Here is a 21,185-nt window from a genome sequence, read left to right on the forward strand (position 1 = left end):
TGTCAAGGAATTCCGGTCTTTCGATCCTCCAAGGGAAACGAAAATTGGTTTGAAACACCGGGTAGTTCGAGAATCGGAAGTGAAATTGCAGTGTTCTACTGAGTTGAGAGAAACGACTTTTGGTTCGAGTTATCTGGAGGTTAAAAAAATAAAGGGTTCGAGAAATCGGGAATTCACTGTACTGTTTTCCTTCTCTTTAAAAAAATTGCCTCTTGGCACCGTATGTTACACCTACACATTCCGCATGAAATGTCATGCTTTCAATCTTTTCTCCACATAAACAAGGATGACAAACTAAAGCGAATATCTTGCTTGAGCGAACCGACCAAATGATCGCATTTTACCCTTGGTGACTCTTCGTGAATTGCATTTAAAAGAGTTTTATTTTCCATATAGACTAAGAATTCGAAATGTTTTCTGTAATAATCTAATATTGTAGGAGATGGTATTAAAAGTTTTATTGTCATCAAAATGGGGCCGTGTCATATAATTTGAAGTCATGTCACAACATTTTGAATTTTAAATCGAAGGGACGAAACATTAAGATGAGAATTGGTTTTAAAATGCAAAAAAAAAAAGGTTTCTGAGCGTAAAATTTCACTTATTTGTACGCCGCCAAAATAGTTAAAAGAAAATTTTTGTGCGTTAGAACAAAAGTTAAGTTTTGAGTTCGTTACTTGTTATGGTGAAAAAAAATTCTCGGTATTATTCTGCCGTGCAGAATTTGTCTGTTTTTATTGATCAGAATATAATTCTGCGTGTTGTAAAATGACTTGAAATCATAAATCAGGCCCATCAAAGTAAAATCTAGGACAATCAGTAAGACAACATGCTATGATAAAACTATTACAGTAAAGTTGCGCTGAATCAACAGTTTGTGCTTTGTTGGCTAACATAGTATAGTTTTGGAAACAAATTTTTTACTTATTTACAAAACTTTATTTTCGTAATCTCTGGTAAGAATAGCTTAAATAATGTTCTTTTTTTAATACCTGAAGATACAGACTTTTTGGTTATTCTCGTACAAATCCTAGAATACGTAAGAGAGTTTAATGGGAAAAGGATTCTGATCCTCGCAATGACATACTTTTAATGTATTTCCTTTGCATTTTTAATAAAATTGATGTTCCAACTGACTGGAAACATTTCTCACAAAGCAAGCGAAATATAGCTGTCTTGTTCCTAAACTCCGTTGTACTTCGGGGGAGTGCGGGACTCTATGATCAGGCAGCTCCCCTCAACCTGAGAACTATAGTTGACGCATGCATAACCAGAGACCCGGGAACTAACCGGCAAAGCAAGCGCAAGTAACTTAATCAATGTTCCTGTGCAGTGGGTAAGGAAAGGAATTCGACACGTTCTCCCTTGACCTGGTTTTGTACCATCAAGATATCAAATAGCCGCGGCCCGGCTCGGTGCTGTACAGCTGTACAGACCCAGTGAAGTTCAGTCGGTGACATCTGATATCCTACTGCAATGCATGTCTACGGCGCAGAAATAAACACGACATTAACCGAAAACTGGACTACTTGATCAAAATGACATGCCAACCATGGAATTCCTTGGCCCTCGAATGAAACCAAAAAGGGCTTCTATACTAAACCAAACATTGCACTGTCATTTTCCCAGATCCTTCGTTTCAACAATGGAGAACGCCATATCCATTTATTGACGATCATCTAACACACAGCTGCTCGTAACAATTTTCTTTGGGCTCACTGAACGGTCCCTTTCTTTGCTCTCCAGGAGACTTTTCTTCGACGAGATTTCCCCAGGTGGTTTTCACCGACGTTCGGTTTCCCTTGCTCCCGGTATTTGATGTACCCCAATATTGCATACAGAAAAAAATAATCTTGACTGGGCCAAATTTTCAGCAAAAGAAGTTACGAAGTCTAACATGCTGTTTGAAACTTTAAAGACAAGTTTCTTCCTTATAGCTACTCACCACCACCACCACCAAAAGGTTTACTACAGAATTGAACAAAAAATCTGGGTGCCAAATTTATTTGTTTGAGGGCTGCTCAAGAAGAAAGGATTAAGAAAACGTGTGGCCTGCCGAAAAGGAGTCGAAAAGCGCCGGAAGAAAATGAGAGCAGTCGAGCTATCACGTCCACGGATTCTGAGATTCAAATATTCGTGTTGCAAAACAATCCTTGTTAAATGACACTGAGCTGTTTTCAAGTGAGTGTCGTGAAACCACAAGCAGAGTATTAAATCACTCCAGCCAATACAATCACGAAGGGCACGGACAATAAAGTGAACCAAACAAAACTTGAAGGAATTACATGTAGCTGACGCAAAGCGCGGGAAAACGCGTGCGAAAAAGTCACGATTGGTTTTGGTTTCACTTCTGATTGGATGAAAAAGTGGCGCGAGTTTTTTAAGCCAGTCGTGTAGCGTAGTTGATATAAAACCAATGAAAACTGCTCTTGACTAATAGTAAAATAGCAAAATTATTATTTAGAGTCAATTTATTATAACGCTAATTATGTTACTATTGAAGATTCAGTGAGTTTGATTCGCCACGTAGCATTGTTCAACTTTTAATCACAAGACAATATGAAAAAGGAAAACAATTGCTTTCCAGTAACTTTGTTTCATGGACATTATGGTAAAAGCACACAAGGTAAACTGGTAACACTTCACATAATCTAATCACTTCATTTCATCTAATCTTGAACAGAGGCAGAAACACATCACTATATAGAGGTATATACAACAGAAATGCTGAACAGTATTTATGACACCTGAAAGCTATGAATGTTAATTGTATAAAACTGTCCAGTTTGAATCTAATTCTCAGTTCCACTGCTTGTATACTGATTCAATGCAGTCACAAACATGATTCTTTCTAGCGTTTTGAAGCAACATTAACCTCTATCATATAAATATCTTTAATTTACAATGGCCAGAGTGTAATCAATGTTTTCATCAATGCACAACTGAGTACATTCCAGCACTGTGGATCGGAGGAAGGAAACCTTCACTGGTGTCTGTGAGCTGGTTCACTTGTATTTCTGTGTATTTAGCTGGTTGGCTATTTTCAGTGCCTTTATCTAAAAGATAAATATGGTTTGTTAGATTTGCATCAGATCTCCTAACTCTCAACTCTTAAAAAGGTAATTGGTTGTTTAGCCCCCAAGTTGATTAGCCCCTAACTGTTTAGGCCCCAACCAGAAGTTGAAAACACAGTGTGCATTCTTTAAGCATCAATATGAGGGCTTATCGACTTCTGGTTAAGGCTAACCGGCTAGGGGCTAATCGACTTGGGGGCTAAACAACTGGTAACCTTAGAAAATGATTTCTTGGCCATTTGTTGCAAGCTTTGGTTCATTTCTACACCTCCCCTCATATTTCCTTCCCCTCATATTTAGTTTGCCTAAGTTTGACCATAGCAATACTTTTCATATTTTCTTGTTTCAGGTAAAAACGAGCTACAGAGCATAGGGACTGACTTACATGTAGTTCAAAACAAAGTTCTTTTGAATGGGTCATTGTATCTTGATTGATTGAAAGTGATCATGTAAACTAGCAACTACTTACATTCATCACAGACCTGTCAGGTCTTGTAATCTAACACATCTAAGTACTAACCATTTTGCCCTGCTGTATCTCTTTGATGTCTTTGTAAAGGTTCATTGTAGTTTGGTGGAGGAACTTTCCTGGGACATAACTGACCAAGAGTTGGTCGAATACCAAAACGATCTGCAGTTTAAACAAACAACAAATTACTTAATACATACACCACAGACCCACTCTCTGCCACTAGCTCTACTTGACACTGGAATTTGGCAATCACAAGGACAGTGGTTTTTTGTTTTGATTTCTTTTTCTTCACATAGAAAAGCTGATTATTATTTGAATAGGCACAAGACATTCCTTGTTTGCAGCATGAAAAGCTTAATTAAACTCTATTTAAAGTAAAAGACATTTTTTTGTAAACGCTTATTGCCAATGTGTTCATGTAGTTCCAAAAAACATCGATACCTCCCCCACAGAAGGGATTTTTCTAAGACCCAGTCCCTCTGGAAATTCCAATTAAACTTCATGCATTTCTTCAAATTTTTTGGCCTTACAGACCCCCCACCCCCCCGAGAAATTCCAAAACCTTCTTTGGGAGAAGGGGGGGGGGGTAGTAATGGATATTTTCTGGAAATTCTACAATACAGAAACATTATGTTACAAGCAGTCATTAAAACAGCTGCAGAAAGAAATCCCACATTACTCTGCTCACAGGGTAAACCTATATTAAGCTTCACAAAATTTGGAAATATTCACCTAAATATACCGGTGCTTGTAACTTCATTATGTTACAAATTAAATAAATGATACCTTTCATTCTAACCAGGATACCATTAGTGTATTAAGAAAATTTCCACCTTGTGAATGTGAGGGTTATTAATCCAATTTGTAGAGACAGTGGATGCATACTGGGACAGTCTATATAATTTTTCCAATAAAAATAAGTGACTGCATTTACTTGACAAAAGAAAAACATTTTCTCATATATATGTAATGTAAGTGCATTGAGTTTTCTAAATGTGTCCAAAAAACTTTATTACTATTTATTTAATTATCATTATCATTATCATTATCATTATCATTATCATTATTATTATTATCAAGTCCATGCTGATCTGGTTTTAAGTTAGCTTAGATGATTTCTGATCCAAGGAAGTTTGCTTGATTTTCTGTCCATTGCTCAAATAGACATTTCCAGATAACTGCTTTCTAGAGGCACTGTATGTATCATTCAAGGTTAAAAGGTTGATTTGAATTCATAAAAAGCTGTAGGTATATAGCATTTCTTCTACTCACGTGGGTCTTCGACTCGTTCCTGTCTTCTATGCTCTAAATGGACATTTATGATAGCTTGAGCCTGAAAAACAAACAGCGTTGTTAGAATCCCAGATTCTACTAAATGATATATTTTGCAAGAATAAGTTCAACATTGATCAAATGAAGGGTTAAATTAGGTGAGGGATTACACATCTTTTGGAGTCAACTGATCATTATTATCATACAGACAAGGTATATAATTTAGGAGTCTGCAATAACTTTCATCTTTAACTAGTGTGGAGCAGAGAATTATGTTGTTCTCACCTTTTGTCGACAAAGAATACGATCAGGATCTGTTGACAACTCAGTATTTGCAATATTGTTTTTGATGGCCTAAAAAAAATTGTAGATGTTATAATCAAGGAATTAAGATTGCTTTTATTTATGATTTAACTTAGCTTGACAATTACTACAAGTATGTTTCCACAAAACAGGAAATATTAACATGACCTATTTTTGTTTTTGCATAACAATAATTGATAATTGAACATATCTGAGTGTCAAGTCCTGCTTGGATCTTTCATAAGAAACATTCAACTGAAAAAATGTTCACTTTTGAAAAATCTGATTCTTGTGGAGTCGTTTTGTTGCTTTGCATGTGGTGGCGTGGGAGTCATAAGAGCTTGATACTAGCATCGAAACCAGATAAATTCTAACCATCTCAGTCAGCTAGGTCTGGGTATAGATAACTGTACTAGCTCAGACAACTGTTTTACATCAATCATTGCATTCTCTTTGGGGACAATTAACCAGCAAGTTATTTACCATTGAAGCTGTTGACCTTGCATGAGCTGGAAGTTGTTCTTGGTAGTTACTATCTGTAAAGTTATACTCTTCTTCTGCTGGTGAACTCTTGATTCTATATTCATGACGAAAGAGTAAACTTTAACCAAAAAGCCAGTATGTACATTTCCCACATTTAATTTTACAAAAGCCATTTGAAAATATTAGCAAGATTGTGCAAGGTCTATTTATGTGTCAATTGACTTGCGTGCCAAAAAAAAAGGTTTTGATAACTCTTAGTTTAACAAGTGAATTTCCTATCTTTTCCTTGCAGTATTTTCAGAAAGAAATATCTTTTTCACTTTTCTGTTGATCAATACAATTTCGGGAAAGTTTGACGGCTGAGAATAGCTGCAGACAAACTTACAGACTGCTTGAATGTGCTTCCACATAATAATTTTCCTGTATCCCAAACTTCTACTTAATGTGCTTTAACTCGAGAGAAGCAGGAAAAATGTGTACTGCACTCTTGTGAAGCATTTCTCAGTTATTCCAAAGGCTATTCCAAAGGTGATCAGTGTAATCATAAAAGGTAAAGAATCCGATCCCATCAACATGGCAGCCAGTACGTTGGCCAACGCATTGGCCATCAAACTACCGACGCTAAAAAATGCATTGGCTGATGATGTTACTTTACCATCACTAAGGTGTTCTCCTGGATGGTAACACTCAAGTGCAATATACTCCAGAATCTCAATCACCACACTATATCTTCTTTTCCTTGTCAGAAAAGCTAAATAATTAAGTTAATACATGTACTTACTTCCTATTTGTCAAAAGAAAATATATCTTTTCCATTAACAGAGCTGCTGCATTGGGCTTGCAGTGAATAGTTCCTTCTATCACTTCTTTGGGAATGTCAAATTCATGCCGCTGAAAAAACTAATAATAAAATTACATCAAGAGTTACTGTCAGAAAATCAATGGAGATGTTCGTTACTTTAACAAGACCATAAAAATCCTGAAATAGAAAATAGATTTTTCAGTAGTATATTGAAGATAGAGCAGGGGGTTCATTTCACTTTTCAGCAGGTGGGCAAAACTTGTTGAAGTGAACTTCTTCACAAGAAAAATTTCTTCCAGATGGTAGGGGTGGCGAATGGTCCTTCAAAAGATCTGGGTCTCATAAAATTTTGGTCTAATTTCATGGGTCTTGCAGTCTCGGTTTTTAGTGGTTATGTGTGTCTCGTAGTCTCGATTTTTCTATGAAGCTGTCTCAGAGTCACGATTTTTTGTAAGGCTAAGGGTCTCGAAGTCCCAATTCATTCCTTTATCTGTTTTTATAAATGACATCTTCTCTTCACTTGATATGGAATTTCAATGAAGCAACTTACAAATTTTCCGAGAAAAAATTAATCCTAACTTCTCCTAACTGTCTTAATTCCACAAAAAGCTACAAAACCTGCCACATTGTCCATTTTGGTGACAGAAAAACAGTTACTTTTCTTTAGGATATCATCACGTAGTGTGTCATAAATGAATTTCCAGTTCCAGTCAGTTCCAAGAAGCTGGCTTAAGGCTGTGCAAGCTCATTCTACCTCTCAACTAAATCTGGGGCTTGAATTTTAAGAGTCTAAATGTCTTGCGCTCGCACTCAAAACACTTTGAAGTCTCGGTCTCGCAATCCAAAAAGTCAAAATGTCTCGGGCTTGCAAAGAAAAACGCTTGTCTTGCCGGCTTGTAAAGTCTTGCATTTACCATTCGCCACCCCTGATGGTCAAACCAGGGAAGCAAAATCAGCCTCACAGCAGGTCAATTTGCCAGGTGCAGTTCTTTACTGTAACCCTCAATAGAGTACCTTCTGTAAAATTTACAGTGCCCTTTTTTAGATTTAAGCATAATAAATATTACCCTTTGTAGCTGAGACCAGTTCCCTTGTCTGCTTGGCAATGAAGTTCCATTGTCATAGGAGTGCATTTCAATTTCTTGTGGATAATACCAAGAGAAAATCTCTGCCACCAAATATCCATTTGAAAAATCCCTTATAACGAAAAAGACAAAGCATTAATTTTTGTGTCTACACATCTAGCACTAAGCCTGACAGTGTTTTTAAAGTACTCTGTGTTCAGCAGTCAGAAAATTTTCCTAAAATTACAACTATGTATTTATTGTGCTACAAATACAATTATTGAAAATTGATTGCAAACAGACCAACTGGGACAACACTCAAGTTAACCAGAGTGCCATTCAGGCTAACTGGACATAGAGTATCACACTTCAGCATGATTCACACTAGTAACATAAGGACATAATTACACTGAAATAAATATTATTGCTTATGTGGGTAATGTGAACAACAATATAAAGACATATGGTTAGGTGAAGTGGAGGATGAGAAAATGTGGCCGTCCAAGAAAACAAAGGGAAAAAATGCTAGAAGAAAAGGGTGGGTGCATCTGATCTTTTAACAAGATAATAGGAGAACACACAGCCAATACCACAGCCTTGTCAGAGGGCTTAGTTTGGGTGATCTGGAATATTATTTCAGGTAAACTGGATTAACCTTCTTGATCTCAAGAGCTGCACCAGTTAATTTTTGCTAGTTGCACCATTTTGAAAACAGCACTGGTCTCTGACTGGTTTGGCAATTCTTGTTCCGCTTTGATTGATTGTTTGTTATGTTTTTATGACAGTGTTGTTCACACTTGTTTTAACAGAAACATAACATCATGACGACATAGACATAACTACATAAGGAAAAGATCCGTCTTATCCTTAAGTCGTCATGTTCATGTTGTTTAGCTGTTATGTTGATTATGCCAGCATGTTCACAATGTGTATATCGTTATGCGTATGTCGTTATGTCACAAGTGTAAACTAGGCTTTCGTTCAAAATACTCCATGTCTGGTTAGCATTGAATACACTGTTGAATAATACTCTGGCTAGCCTGAAAAGCACAAAGGTTAGCCAGCGAATGGTCCCCTGTTTACGGTTAGTTTTCAATAGCTGTAATGGTAACACGACGTAAAACGAAAATTTTTTGACTGCCTGACACGGAGTATGCGGCCATGTAGACCCAGTAAATACAAGTAAAGTTTATACCAATAGCTACTGAAATAGGACAGAACGAAGGCTGTTTACGGCGTCTTGCTTTTAGCCAAAACAACTTGAATTTTACCTTCTGGTGTTTCTAACGGGATGAGACAGATCCAGGCTTTGTATCCATTTCAATATTTCCCTAGGTAAACCACTCATTTCTGAGTGTCAATGTTCGTAAACTTGCAAAATTCTACTATCTCTGAATGAACCACAGGAAAGGTTTACGTTTCCAAGGGAATAATATTACCCAGGAGGGAGAGGTCAACTTCGCTTGCGTTGCCATGCGATTGCGCGCCCGATGATCTTGGCCATTATGACGTCACTCGTGAGCCGGCCCGTGAAGTTTCAATGGCCGCTAAAGAATGACACCAGACAAGTTTTTCATCCGATGATTACTCAAAGAATTTGAAAGAAAGCGATAAACAGATCACAGGAATAAGATAACCTGTTAAAATTGTGTCCATAAATACTTTGGTGTTCAAAAACTAGAAGTCAGAAGGCACAAAAACATGCAAAATTTTGAGATCGCTCAATTAAAAACGGGATTGAAAAGTGGAGCTTTGCACCCGTTACTTGGGCGATATCTGGAGAACCCAAAAATGAACAACACGAACACTAAAACATGATCTTGATATGGTTTAAAACGTTCGAATAGTGATGAAAACGAATCATTTAACATGTGCATAAAAATGATCAGTGGATTTAAACCCATTATTTTGTAGACGATAGCGTGGAGGACTTGCTGATCGATACTCGAAACCCTCGAAATATGAGAAAATGCTCCCTTGCAAAGGCATTTGAACTATCAAGTCATATGCTGAGTTGGAAAGTAAATAATGTACCAAGGAATTACTTTTCTGCGCTAAATTATCCACAAAACCGTCAAAGATAACATTTTCTTCTGCGAGGCCAACCAGCTCCGAGCAGACGTGTTGATATTTTAGATGGTAAAATGATATAAAATCACTCTACAGGAGACCTAGATGAAACGGATGATATTCAGAATAACACGGACCAGACCTCTTCCCAGAAAGGTGCTTCATTTCATGTCAAAATATTCGTGAAATATGAGATCGGAGCATGATCTCTTTCCTCGGGCGTCCGCATGCAGTGCAAAGCTGTTTCTTCTTCTGAACTTCTGACAAGAGAGGTATCCTAAACTGGTGCTTTGGGTTCTATTTATTTTTCATTTCTCAGTATAGACTGTATAGACTGTAAAAGACAACTGCGTAGGATGTCATATAGAAAGACCTAAAAAATACAGAATCTGGTTCCAAGCAGCAAGTGAATTAAAGAGGAAAGGATATATGAACCGGGATACTTCCTATGCTAAGTCATTAGCAATAAGAGTTAACTTAACAAGGAGCAACTTGTTAAGCCAAAATGACTTTTTGCCAAAACAAAGAGTTCAGTAGAAGGTTATGACAAAGCTAGAAAGATCAATATCAGGTGATCTCTTATTATAACCAAACCCCTTGTTTTCTAATAGTATCCGTCTTGACAAACTGTAATAGCTTTACTACCTCTAAGTTTGAAATGATAATCAATTCTTTTCTTTATACTTTATGCTTTTAATTTCCATCATAAATCTTATGTGAACAAAGACAGCTCCAACAATTATTTTACACTAAGCTTAAACTGAACTACAAAGAAATATTCTCGAGAAGAGTGTCACAGAGAGGTTGTACTTGTAAACATGAACGTCAAGCCTGATTTCTCCCCAGCTCCTTCCATCCCAGGTTCCCCCTGTTGCTTTTTGCATTGATGAGTTTATTTTTGGCTTCAAGAAAATGATAAGTGACATTTCCAGCAAATAACACACAGGATTGGGTTTTAAATGTTTAATTGACAGTACATTGGCAATAAATAGATAGCTTTCCATGGTGGTTGCATGTACTGCCAGAAATGGGACCTGCTTGAATGGTCTTGCAAAGGTAGTGGAGGATGGCAACTTAAAGTTTAAAAAGATCAAACTAATAAGACTCCTCATGATATTCACCAGTCAAAAATTACAGTAAATGTTTATATGACCTCCCTTCCCTCTTTGGTGTTCATATCGCCCCTAACTCTTTTCAACAGAAAATGTAAACTAAAAGACAAATTTCCTAATGAGATCCAGCACCACGAACTCAAGTATGTATTTACCATTAAAAAATGCAATTCTCACAATTAAATGATCCAACCCCCATCCACCTTTTAAGTCCCGTCCAAGCAGATACAATGCAGTAATGTACATGGAGCTAATATCATAATTTATAAAACATTAAATAGCTCATTTCCAGTATCAATGTATTGAACTGAGGTCTTCAGATTTTCACATAAAGAATTTTTTTCAGCACCCTCACCTGCACAAAAAAGAAAAATAAAATTTTCTGAAACATGTCAAACAAACTACAACAATCACTCTGCATAAAGCATTTTTGGATCCTTACTTAAAGAAAATTTACAATATTGTTTAGGAATTAAAATAAATCAGACTTCAAATACCTAAATTGCTGATCAACAGTGCCAATTTTGTAAACATAATAAGATTCAGCAGCAGGAACTCAAGGTGACTGAGTTTGGTACTCAAGTTTTGCGAAATAAGCATACATAATTGCAGCCGACAGTGAGACCCCTTATTTGATCTTAGGTAACCAAGAAAGCCCTCGCCCCAGTGACCCTAAACAAGCTAACTTTCACTGTTTTGTTGAGAAAGTGAAACACAAGCCACCTTTAGCAACATAACCAAGGTAATCCTGGTAGGCATGATAACCTTTTTTCGTCAAAATACTATGACTGGCCTACCTGGGGCAACTCATGGTATGAGGATATAAAAATTAACTCACAAAACCCCACAGTGATCAAATGACTGAAAGGAAGCCAAAGGAAGAAGGATAACTGAGCACTGGAGTATAAAAAAAGGCTTAAGTAATCCTGGAAGGACCACTTCATGTAATATATTAAACACTTGATAAAGTTGCCTCAGAAGGGTCTGATAGGGTTGCCTTCAGTACCCGAGACCATATAAATGGGGCCTTGTACTCTCTCCTCTGCAGAGGCTCCCTATGGGAAATTGAATATACTCCGAACTACCAGCCTGTGGTCAAAGCAGCACGAAAGTGGCCTATGAAGAAGAGAAAAGTCTTACAACACTAGACTGCAAACCATGGGTAAAATGTAGACTGCAGGCTTTTTAGGAATATGATATTCCCATTTTCATTTATAAAGAGATCGAGCTAACCATATACCGGCTAACCTGTGCTGTATATTTCAGAGTAAACAGAGCACAAGCTCTATATAAAGGAAATGGGAATACAATATTCTTAAAAAGTCTGCAGTCTGCATGTTATCCTCTGTCTGCATTTTAACCACCGTTGTGCAGTAGGCAGGCTTTGTCTTATTTAAATAATTAAGCTTAAGTTCTTGTTCGTGAAAGTTCTTATTTCCTTCATTGTGGATAATATTTCTGTTTGCTAGGCCCATTGCAGAATATGTGAAAAGGTTTCAGTTTTGTGAGAGAACACTCCGAGCACGAGATCGCAGATATTTCATACTCAAATGGACTGATCATTTTTACTGCTAATTCTTCAAAATCATCTTCAGATACAATGTTTTCCTATACATATAAGCTATCCTGTGACCAAGTTACACGTTTCTTTACGTTACCGATCACGTAAAAAGGGCAATTTTACAGGGCGAATAGTCAAAATTTTGCCCCACATATTTCCAACGGAGAGCGATGACTGTAACACTTTAAATACACTTTCTGCAAGATTTTTCGGTTATAATTAAAATCTACTTACCTCTAAAGAAAGTTAACAATAAAGATTAGCGAAAAAACTGAGCAACGACGTTTCGGTGTCATCCTGGCACCATTTTCAAGTTAAAAAATATTTGTGCGAAAAGTAAACTAATTTATACCAATGGTAGAGGTGCGAAATTGAATAAATTAAGATTAAGATAGCTGTTCAATGTTCATGTTCATTCCAATGAGGTGTCAAACACTGGTAATGAGTTCAGTGTCTGTTCAAAGCCTAAACAAATACTTTTGCGCGAATGGAGTCTGACTGTGTGTTAAGGCTCGGTTTCTTCTTGCGAATCCACAACATTTCGTGGATCAAGCAATCGAACTTTCCCTGACATTTCTTTAGGATCTTAAAGTTGTTAGTCAGGTCACCAACTGTATCAACTCGGTGTTCATTTTGAAGGTGTTTTCCGATGGCGGTAAATCGGTGTTCCTCAATGCGCTTGTAAAGATGACGGCTAGTGTAACCGACGTATTCTGCATCACACAGATCACATATATAGTTATAAACAACGCACTGTTGATTGATCAAAGGTGGTTTTGGCTCTTGTACTTTGAGATCATCGCCAATTTTACGGCTTCTGAACACCGGCTGTAGTTTGTGATCAAGTTTATTACTCAAGTCTGAGAGATGTTTCTTTACTATGTCCGCTGATTTCTGGTCTTTAAAAGGCAGGACTATGCGGTAGATATTCTCTGTTGGAGGCGTCGATCTTGTGTCTGGTGACATCACTGAATTAACGAAACGGGTGATGGTGGAGTTCACAAGAGAATCTGAGTACTTGAGGTTAGAAAAGATCAGTTTAAGGCGTTCGCATTCTGTTGAGAATAGTTCCCATGTTGAGGACAAGCGGTAAGCACGGTTTAACATGGTTTTAACTAAAGATCTTTTATAGCGGTTGTCGACATGACTTTGGTGGTGTAAGAGGAGACCAGTGTTTGTGGGTTTACGGTAAACACTTGTTACCAGCTTGCAGCCCTTCTTACATATTTCAATGCCGACAAATGGTAGCTTACCGTTAGATGCGATCTCCATGGTGAAGGATATGGATGGATGACAGTTGTTCAAAGTCTTCAGAAAGGCTTCTGCGGTTGGTATGTCTTTCATTGTGGCTAGTGTATCATCCACGTAGCGTCTGTAGAAGTCTGGCAACTTGTTCTCGTTTTGTAGCTTTTCCTCGATAGAACAAAGAAAAGTATTGGCCATTAGGGGACCCAAGGGAGAGCCCATCGCTACTCCATCAATTTGTTGGTAGAGTTGACCGTTAAATTGAAATAGCTGGTCCTTTGTTGCTACTGACAACAGTTCAATTAGATCAGCTTTGCTGATGTTTAGATGGTGTGTTTTGTTGAACCAGTTGTCAACAAAAGCTCTATCAGCAAGGATCTCGATGGTTTCTTGTAGTGGGACGTTCGTAAATAGCGAAGAGACATCATAAGATACTAGGATGTCAGATTTGAACAACTGTCATCCATCCATATCCTTCACCATGGAGATCGCATCTAACGGTAAGCTACCATTTGTCGGCATTGAAATATGTAAGAAGGGCTGCAAGCTGGTAACAAGTGTTTACCGTAAACCCACAAACACTGGTCTCCTCTTACACCACCAAAGTCATGTCGACAACCGCTATAAAAGATCTTTAGTTAAAACCATGTTAAACCGTGCTTACCGCTTGTCCTCAACATGGGAACTATTCTCAACAGAATGCGAACGCCTTAAACTGATCTTTTCTAACCTCAAGTACTCAGATTCTCTTGTGAACTCCACCATCACCCGTTTCGTTAATTCAGTGATGTCACCAGACACAAGATCGACGCCTCCAACAGAGAATATCTACCGCATAGTCCTGCCTTTTAAAGACCAGAAATCAGCGGACATAGTAAAGAAACATCTCTCAGACTTGAGTAATAAACTTGATCACAAACTACAGCCGGTGTTCAGAAGCCGTAAAATTGGCGATGATCTCAAAGTACAAGAGCCAAAACCACCTTTGATCAATCAACAGTGCGTTGTTTATAACTATATATGTGATCTGTGTGATGCAGAATACGTCGGTTACACTAGCCGTCATCTTTACAAGCGCATTGAGGAACACCGATTTACCGCCATCGGAAAACACCTTCAAAATGAACACCGAGTTGATACAGTTGGTGACCTGACTAACAACTTTAAGATCCTAAAGAAATGTCAGGGAAAGTTCGATTGCTTGATCCACGAAATGTTGTGGATTCGCAAGAAGAAACCGAGCCTTAACACACAGTCAGACTCCATTCGCGCAAAAGTATTTGTTTAGGCTTTGAACAGACACTGAACTCATTACCAGTGTTTGACACCTCATTGGAATGAACATGAACATTGAACAGCTATCTTAATCTTAATTTATTCAATTTCGCACCTCTACCATTGGTATAAATTAGTTTACTTTTCGCACAAATATTTTTTAACTTGAAAATGGTGCCAGGATGACACCGAAACGTCGTTGCTCAGTTTTTTCGCTAATCTTTATTGTTAACTGTATTTCCAAATTTAATCTTATAAGAACTCTAAAGAAAGAAAAATGATAATCACTCCTTGAGATCCAAATACAATACCATTTGAAGCTGGAATGATAGGAGAAATCTGCCTCAAAAAGTTGTATCAGCGAGAGGCGACGACGCCATTTTCGAAAATTTTGTGCATTTGCGCGCTTCTTTCGCCGTGACGTCATAATGGCCATGATCATAGGGTCAGCCAAATCTGACGTGTTCACCTCTCCCTCCTGATATTACCATATTACCCATGGCTCTTATCGGCAAGGTTGTCATATCGCAGGCGCGCTGCTTACTCAAATTTTCCAGGGTGGGGTGGGTAAGTTCGTCGTTTTGTTTTATAAAAACACCCTGTATGTCAGGATGTTCACACTGCAAACACAACGACATAACGACATAACGACATAACTTCTTTAACATAGTAAATGGTTTGAACCCAGGAGTATCAGTAGTTCGTATAGTGATCGTCCGGGTGAGGGTAGTTTTGAAAAAAAAAATTGTTGTTGGTGACTAGTCACCAACAACAGTTCGTTTCAAAACTACCCTCACCCGCACGATCACACTATACAAATAACGTCTTTAATGTCGCTAGTGTACACTAAGCCTAGCACACACAACCGATAATAATTTTATTGCTAAAATCTGTTTTCACTTTATTTACGGGCCGATTTGTCATTTCCGTTGAAATCATTTCAATTTCTAAGCTCCGTCTTTGTTTGGGATAAATTTGATGGCAAAACTATAAACAATTCTGCAATTGAATATTTTAGGGACAGTAGCAACAAACTGACATTATTGCGAACATTCCGTCGCAAAAAGCCGCGATTCAAAACTTTTTCTATCCAAAGCAAAACTAAAAAAAGTGAATCTACTACGATCTTTCTAAGTCAAAATTGGTTTGTGTTGCCAGTGTCTTTATCATTGTGATATTTTGATTTTTGGAGCCCAAATAAAGTTGTTGCGGGTTAGGAGAGTTGTCCCTTGTAGGCGAGTTGTCCCTAACAGAGCGTTTCCAAGCCAGGTAGGGTTATCCTGGCGTTAAGGTAACCTTAGTGCTCAGCTAGGGTTACCCTAGTTTTTGGCCATTACTAGAGTGCTAAAGCCATAACCTATTGAAGACCAAAATGGCCAAAATCGATACCCTATTTATGACCAAATCCTTACCTTTTGGGGCCGCACATACCTATATAGCCCATATAAGGGAGTACCCCCCTTCCCCGGGCACTAGGGTTACCTTGCCTCCTTATAAACAGCGCCTTAGGGACAGGGTTTCTTATCGTTCTACCCACAACCAATAACCAGTAATTCAGGGGGTTGCTAGAAACGACAACTCTAAATCAGTTTCCACAATGTATACGTTACTGATCCAGGTATACAAAGTGTCCAGCAGTGTTCATCATATCGGTTCATTTCTTTTATCGCTGTGATTTGTTTTTCCTTTCTAAGAGTTTTACGATATTATGCATAATTTACTCACCAATATTAGCTGCAGGGTGATTAGGGGTATGGGGGTGAGGATTGGATATGTGTCCCCCTACCCACGGGAGTCTGCAAACAAAGTGGTGTTTGAATTGCAAATCTTTGACTGCAAATGTCCTCCACAAGCGGATCATAAACAAAGAGCCTTTAAATTCGAACACCAAGGAATAAATTGCGCTATATTAACGCGCGCTCCTTATACGAACAAATGTCGCAAATTTGCCCTAAAAAAATTCGACGAAAAGACCGCGATGGACTCATGAAGAGAATTACTATACTCTCGTTTCACGTCTTCCCTACCATAACTGATGAACTGCAAGTTCTTTAAAGAAAAGAGACTGCTTCACAGTTTAAACAAAAGAATTTAACCATGTTAACAACCAGCCCGTTCTCCGAACGCTCTTCGATCACGATTAAAGAACTTGAGCACTTTCCCCACTGACCGTGAGTTCTGTCGCGATGTGCTGGATTTGAAGCCCAATACAATGCTTTTTTACTTATCAAAGTAGCAATTCTTTTACATGATATAAACCAGCGGCAGATTTTGAACCCACGATCCCTGCGCGCGGGTATAGATTCTATCTGATTCTATACTATACTATATTTTTCAACTAGCAGTCAATTCAATCACGCGCCATTTACCCGCTTACGATGCTGAGAAAAAAAGGCTAGACACTACACAATTTGGGTTAAAAGATTAAACTACCGCTCGAAGTTATTGACATATTCAACACACCTTTCGACTAAAGCCATTGCGTGTTATATAATTTAGACAATTTTACTACTCATAAATTGTCCGAAATTGGTAAATTATTTTTCAAGCACGTCCTTCCATTTTAAAAGTTGCGATAAAACCATTAGACCTGTTAAATAACATATCAACCACCAGCAATCTACCTGCTAATCTACAAGAGTTTTAAAACCTGCCACCGTGACATTTCCGCTCTCAAACAGTACTTTCAGCTGGGATTACTGACTTGGAACGAACAACTTAAAATCCTGTGCATATACACGTGTTGAACTAAAATGCAATTTCATATTTTCTGCGCGCAATGCTTTCTTTAGCAACGTTGGAGCCACGTTGAGAGATAGTTTCACAGTCTTTTAGCTTCTATTATTTAGCGCAGCGCGAGCGGAGATCGCAGACAAAAGATTTTAAAGTCTCAGCTTATGAATTATGGTGAGCTCATTATGAAGACAGAACACGTGCTTTGCTATGGCTCACACATGTTTCGTCAGTTTGTTTATTGTTCTTGCCATTGTTTCGTCGTTGCTCAGTTGTGAGCTGTTCAATCAAGCGTGAATACACAAAAAGGCGCTACATATCATCATTTCACTCAAAGAAAGGCCTTTCAAAAGACGAGCCGCTAAAAGGGTTAGCAGGCAAAATAAAAAAAGCGGTATTTATTCAGGACTACAAAAATAGACTGTCTAATTTTGCCATCATCAGGTCCAATTTTCAAAACACGGAACTATTCATAATTCCACAGCAACGGATGTACCAAGCAAATATGATGTTTTCCCGCGAAGCATAAAATCCCTGCATTTTTAGCCAATCACAACACGGAAGAGAAAGTAAACCACCTGCCAGCCAATCAAAAGGTAGTTTTTATAGCGCCGTAACAGGTGGACTATAGAGAAAGATTTGATCATAAATTTAACATTATTTCTACCTCTAGTAACAGGTTACTCGGTGATAAAAAAGTCTTTTGTAATCTCGCTGTCAAAAAGGCTCTTTGTTAGGGGAAAATTAATTCAAAAGAGCTATTTATTTCTTTAGTTACAGCCATTTTCACGGAGCCGAAGTGTTGGATTTCGGATACGAAAGAAGATTTCCTGAGATATTCTAGGGAGCCGTCTCTTTTCCTAAATGATTTAATCGGACCGTGAATTTTGATTTCACTGGGAAAACAGCCACAAACATTTGGAGATTACTTACGAGAAAGAAGTGCGCATCGCGAAGGAAGAAAACTGATCATTGTATTTCCGTGGATCGCTGGAAAAAACAGCTTTTGCTACCGAAGATAATCTCTGTCTAGGATCACCTGAGCAGTCTGCCTCCTACGAAAATGGCTCACGGTAGTGATATAGGATTTAGCATGGAAATCACATCTTATTCACCCGTGGCCTCCGTGATCGCAATCTACTGCCTTATGACTATTGGGATAAATATTTTCGTTTGCTACTACATTTACCGCAAGAGAAGTCTTCGCAGTTCCTGCACAGCGCTAATCGTGGCGAATTTGGCGGCCGTAGATGTTTTGGTCTCGATCAAAGATTTGCCACTTTTAATCTCCGTCAGTACGAGTGGAAGATGGTACTTCGAGGAGCACTGGTGCAGAAGTTATGGACTGACAAATGTAATCTACATCATCGTGTCGATTTCAACGCTCGTCACAATCACCACCGAACAGTACTTCCGAATGACCGATCCACAGAAGGTACCGGGAAATGCTCCTCGTTCCATTCCACTGGGTTACATCATAGCGCACACCACTCTTTCGTACTCGCTCTCTCTTCTGTGGAGCAAGTACGTGTTTATTAGCAGAAAGGCCTTCTGTGAGGTGGACTGGCCGCCTTCCGGGTTGAGTTTCACACTCATTACATCGTGTATTTTTCTGATTCCTGTCTCTCTCCTGATTTACAACTTCTTCGGAAGTGAGTCCGAGGACAAAAACTCAAGCGCAAAGGCCAAGCTAGCCAAGATGGAGAACGGAGAGGCGGAAGAGACCGAGGAGGACAAAGCACATTGCCGCCTGCAACTCGCCATCAGCATGTTTTTGATCACGTGGTCCCCGTACGTGATCGAGAGTTTTTTCACGTATTCATCCCAGGTCCCGAACATCGTCGGAGTTGTTTGCGCTTTTGTTCCAATCGTAACCACGACGCTTATCCCACTGTGGTACATAAAATGGAGACGGGATGCAGACAGAATGAGCCCTGTCATTTCGTACGTTCAGAATTGTTAAATTATTGGAACGCAATATTGAACCGTGCCAAACGAATTGGCTATTTGGACACGAGACTTGGTTTCTAGCTGTCCTTGTGTGTTAAATGGTCATATAATTGAGTGGTTTTTCCACGGTTTAGTTGCAACAGAGTTGCATCTATATTCCTCTGTTTCAGGGAAGAAAAAAAATTATAAATTAGTAAAAATAATTAAGTGGTCAGAAATATATTATGCGGGTCAAGAACGTTAATTCAATTGCGTTAAAATGTTGTGTTATGTATATATTTCAGTGCTCTTCAAATTAATTTCCTATAGACAAGGATAGTCAGTGTGTCATTTATAATGGACGATATTTCCCATGTTACATAACCCGGCTATTGCCTGAGATGATATAGTAATTCTGTTTTGTGACCTGACAAAAATAAGAACTTGTTTTTCTTTTTAAATGCATGGATACGATCATCAATAATGTTATTGTACGTTAAAACTAGTTTTAATTATTTCTTCTTTATAATTTTTGAATAGCTTGTTAACAAGTCATTGCTTTACTTAATTTGTAAAAGAAAGACATTGAGACATTAAAAGTCCATAAACTAATGTTTGTGAAGTTTTAATTTACTAAGGGGGACATAGGGGGGCTCTCAGCACCGCAACACCGCGAAAAAAAATTGACGAACACCGCATCATCGCAAGAAAAGTCGACGAAACACCGTCACCGCAACATAGATTTTTGGCGCCATTATTTGAATGTCTACACTTGACTTAATACTTTTATACCTCAACAATTTTCCACAAAATAAACACATCGCAATGCTTGTCATTGGCTTCGTGTCCGAGTCGATACTGCTGACGCCTGTAAATCTTTTCTTGTATATTTTGTTTGTGTAAACATTCATAATTTGGACTGAGAAGTTGACCCGAAAAGTTACAGCTGCCAAGTGGTAAAGCAGCGAACGTTTCCAGGAAGTCGCGTGTCCTGATAGAAACTAGTATTTTCCCAGAAATAAACTACATAGTTTAGTTTCTTTCGTCTTTGGTCTGAGATCAGGTCAAACAAGAAACCACAGCACCGCAAATAAATGCATTTCACCGAACACCTAAGGGTGATAAACACAAACATCGCGCTCCGCAGGTTTGAGATCACCACAACACCGCTAGGCGGGACTTTATTCACCGCATCACTGCATTAGAAAAACAATCAACACCGCAAAGCCCCATGTCCCCCTCCCCCATCCCCCTTTACTCTCAGCAATATACTGCAACAGCATGACCCTAACGATATACGGGTTTAACTGATCGTTATGTCTGTGTCGTTATGATGCTATGTTTCCGTTGAACAAGTGCGACTAACTTTGACATTACAACATAACAAAGAACCAATCAGAGCAGCGCAAGAACTGTAGAATTGCAGTTTCTTGGCTCCAGCCATCATTTTCGACGACTGTGCTTTGCTCGTTCGCCCTTCCGCAGGGAGGCTACGCCAGGCTATATCTGAACGAAACTGTTTCTAGCCTTTTCTAGGTGTTCAGGTAGTTCATTGGGGCTCAGTGTGTTTCTTTTGTGAATCTTCATGCAGATTTTGCCGACTTTTCTCTTCATTCAGTCGCTTTTGTTATAGATTTACAAGCTTTTTCAATTAAATGCTTCGTGTGGCTTTTTGTGTTTACCGGAACGGAACTGGCCATTATTTCTTGTATCTCCGTGGGCAGAAAGCTCACCAACTCTTCTGTTTTAGTTATTTTCCCAACGAATTTTAGACTTGACGCACTAATACT

At 38.5% G+C, this 21,185-nt stretch overlaps 3 protein-coding genes across 3 annotated transcripts in view; 2 read left to right on the top strand and 1 right to left on the bottom strand.

Annotated features, from left to right (window-relative positions):
- Positions 1–1,136, top strand: part of LOC110043062 (arf-GAP with Rho-GAP domain, ANK repeat and PH domain-containing protein 1-like) — a 33,137-nt gene extending 32,001 nt beyond the window's left edge. The window contains exon 45 of the mRNA XM_089272466.1: positions 1–1,136. This exon is cut by the window's left edge and continues 494 nt beyond it. The gene's annotated coding sequence lies outside the window, so the exon portion shown is untranslated.
- Positions 1,137–2,527: 1,391 nt separating this feature from the next.
- LOC110050488 (spermatogenesis-associated protein 4-like) lies at positions 2,528–9,105 on the bottom strand. Its single transcript, XM_020756412.2, has 8 exons — positions 8,742–9,105; positions 7,474–7,603; positions 6,386–6,504; positions 5,605–5,698; positions 5,104–5,172; positions 4,819–4,879; positions 3,595–3,705; positions 2,528–3,056 (listed from the first exon to the last, which is right to left on the bottom strand). Exons 1-8 carry the CDS (start codon positions 8,816–8,818, stop codon positions 2,932–2,934), a joined length of 786 nt encoding a protein of 261 aa, XP_020612071.1. The 5' UTR covers positions 8,819–9,105; the 3' UTR covers positions 2,528–2,931.
- A 9,026-nt stretch (positions 9,106–18,131) lies between these two features.
- LOC110050487 (visual pigment-like receptor peropsin) lies at positions 18,132–20,007 on the top strand. The gene has a single exon (XM_020756411.2). The coding sequence runs from the start codon at positions 18,530–18,532 to the stop codon at positions 19,427–19,429; it is 900 nt and encodes a 299-aa protein (XP_020612070.1). The 5' UTR covers positions 18,132–18,529; the 3' UTR covers positions 19,430–20,007.
- Positions 20,008–21,185: the final 1,178 nt, after the last annotated feature.

This window comes from Orbicella faveolata, unplaced genomic scaffold (assembly GCF_042242905.1).
Source record: "Orbicella faveolata isolate gen_17 unplaced genomic scaffold, um_ofav_v1 contig_35, whole genome shotgun sequence".
Taxonomy (NCBI): domain Eukaryota; kingdom Metazoa; phylum Cnidaria; class Anthozoa; order Scleractinia; family Merulinidae; genus Orbicella; species Orbicella faveolata.

Bases quoted from the DNA above. Each gene is read 5' to 3' on its own strand.
- LOC110050488 (XM_020756412.2), bottom strand. From the start codon at position 8,818: ATGAGTGGTTTACCTAGGGAAATATTGAAATGGATACAAAGCCTGGAT. The intron at 5,699-6,385 runs GTAAGTACATGT...TCATGAATATAG, and splicing joins TTTCTTTTGACAAATAGGAA to AATCAAGAGTTCACCAGCAG. The intron at 5,173-5,604 runs GTAAATAACTTG...AATTTTTTTTAG, and splicing joins CAAGGTCAACAGCTTCAATG to GCCATCAAAAACAATATTGC.
- LOC110050487 (XM_020756411.2), top strand. From the start codon at position 18,530: ATGGCTCACGGTAGTGATATAGGATTTAGCATGGAAATCACATCTTAT.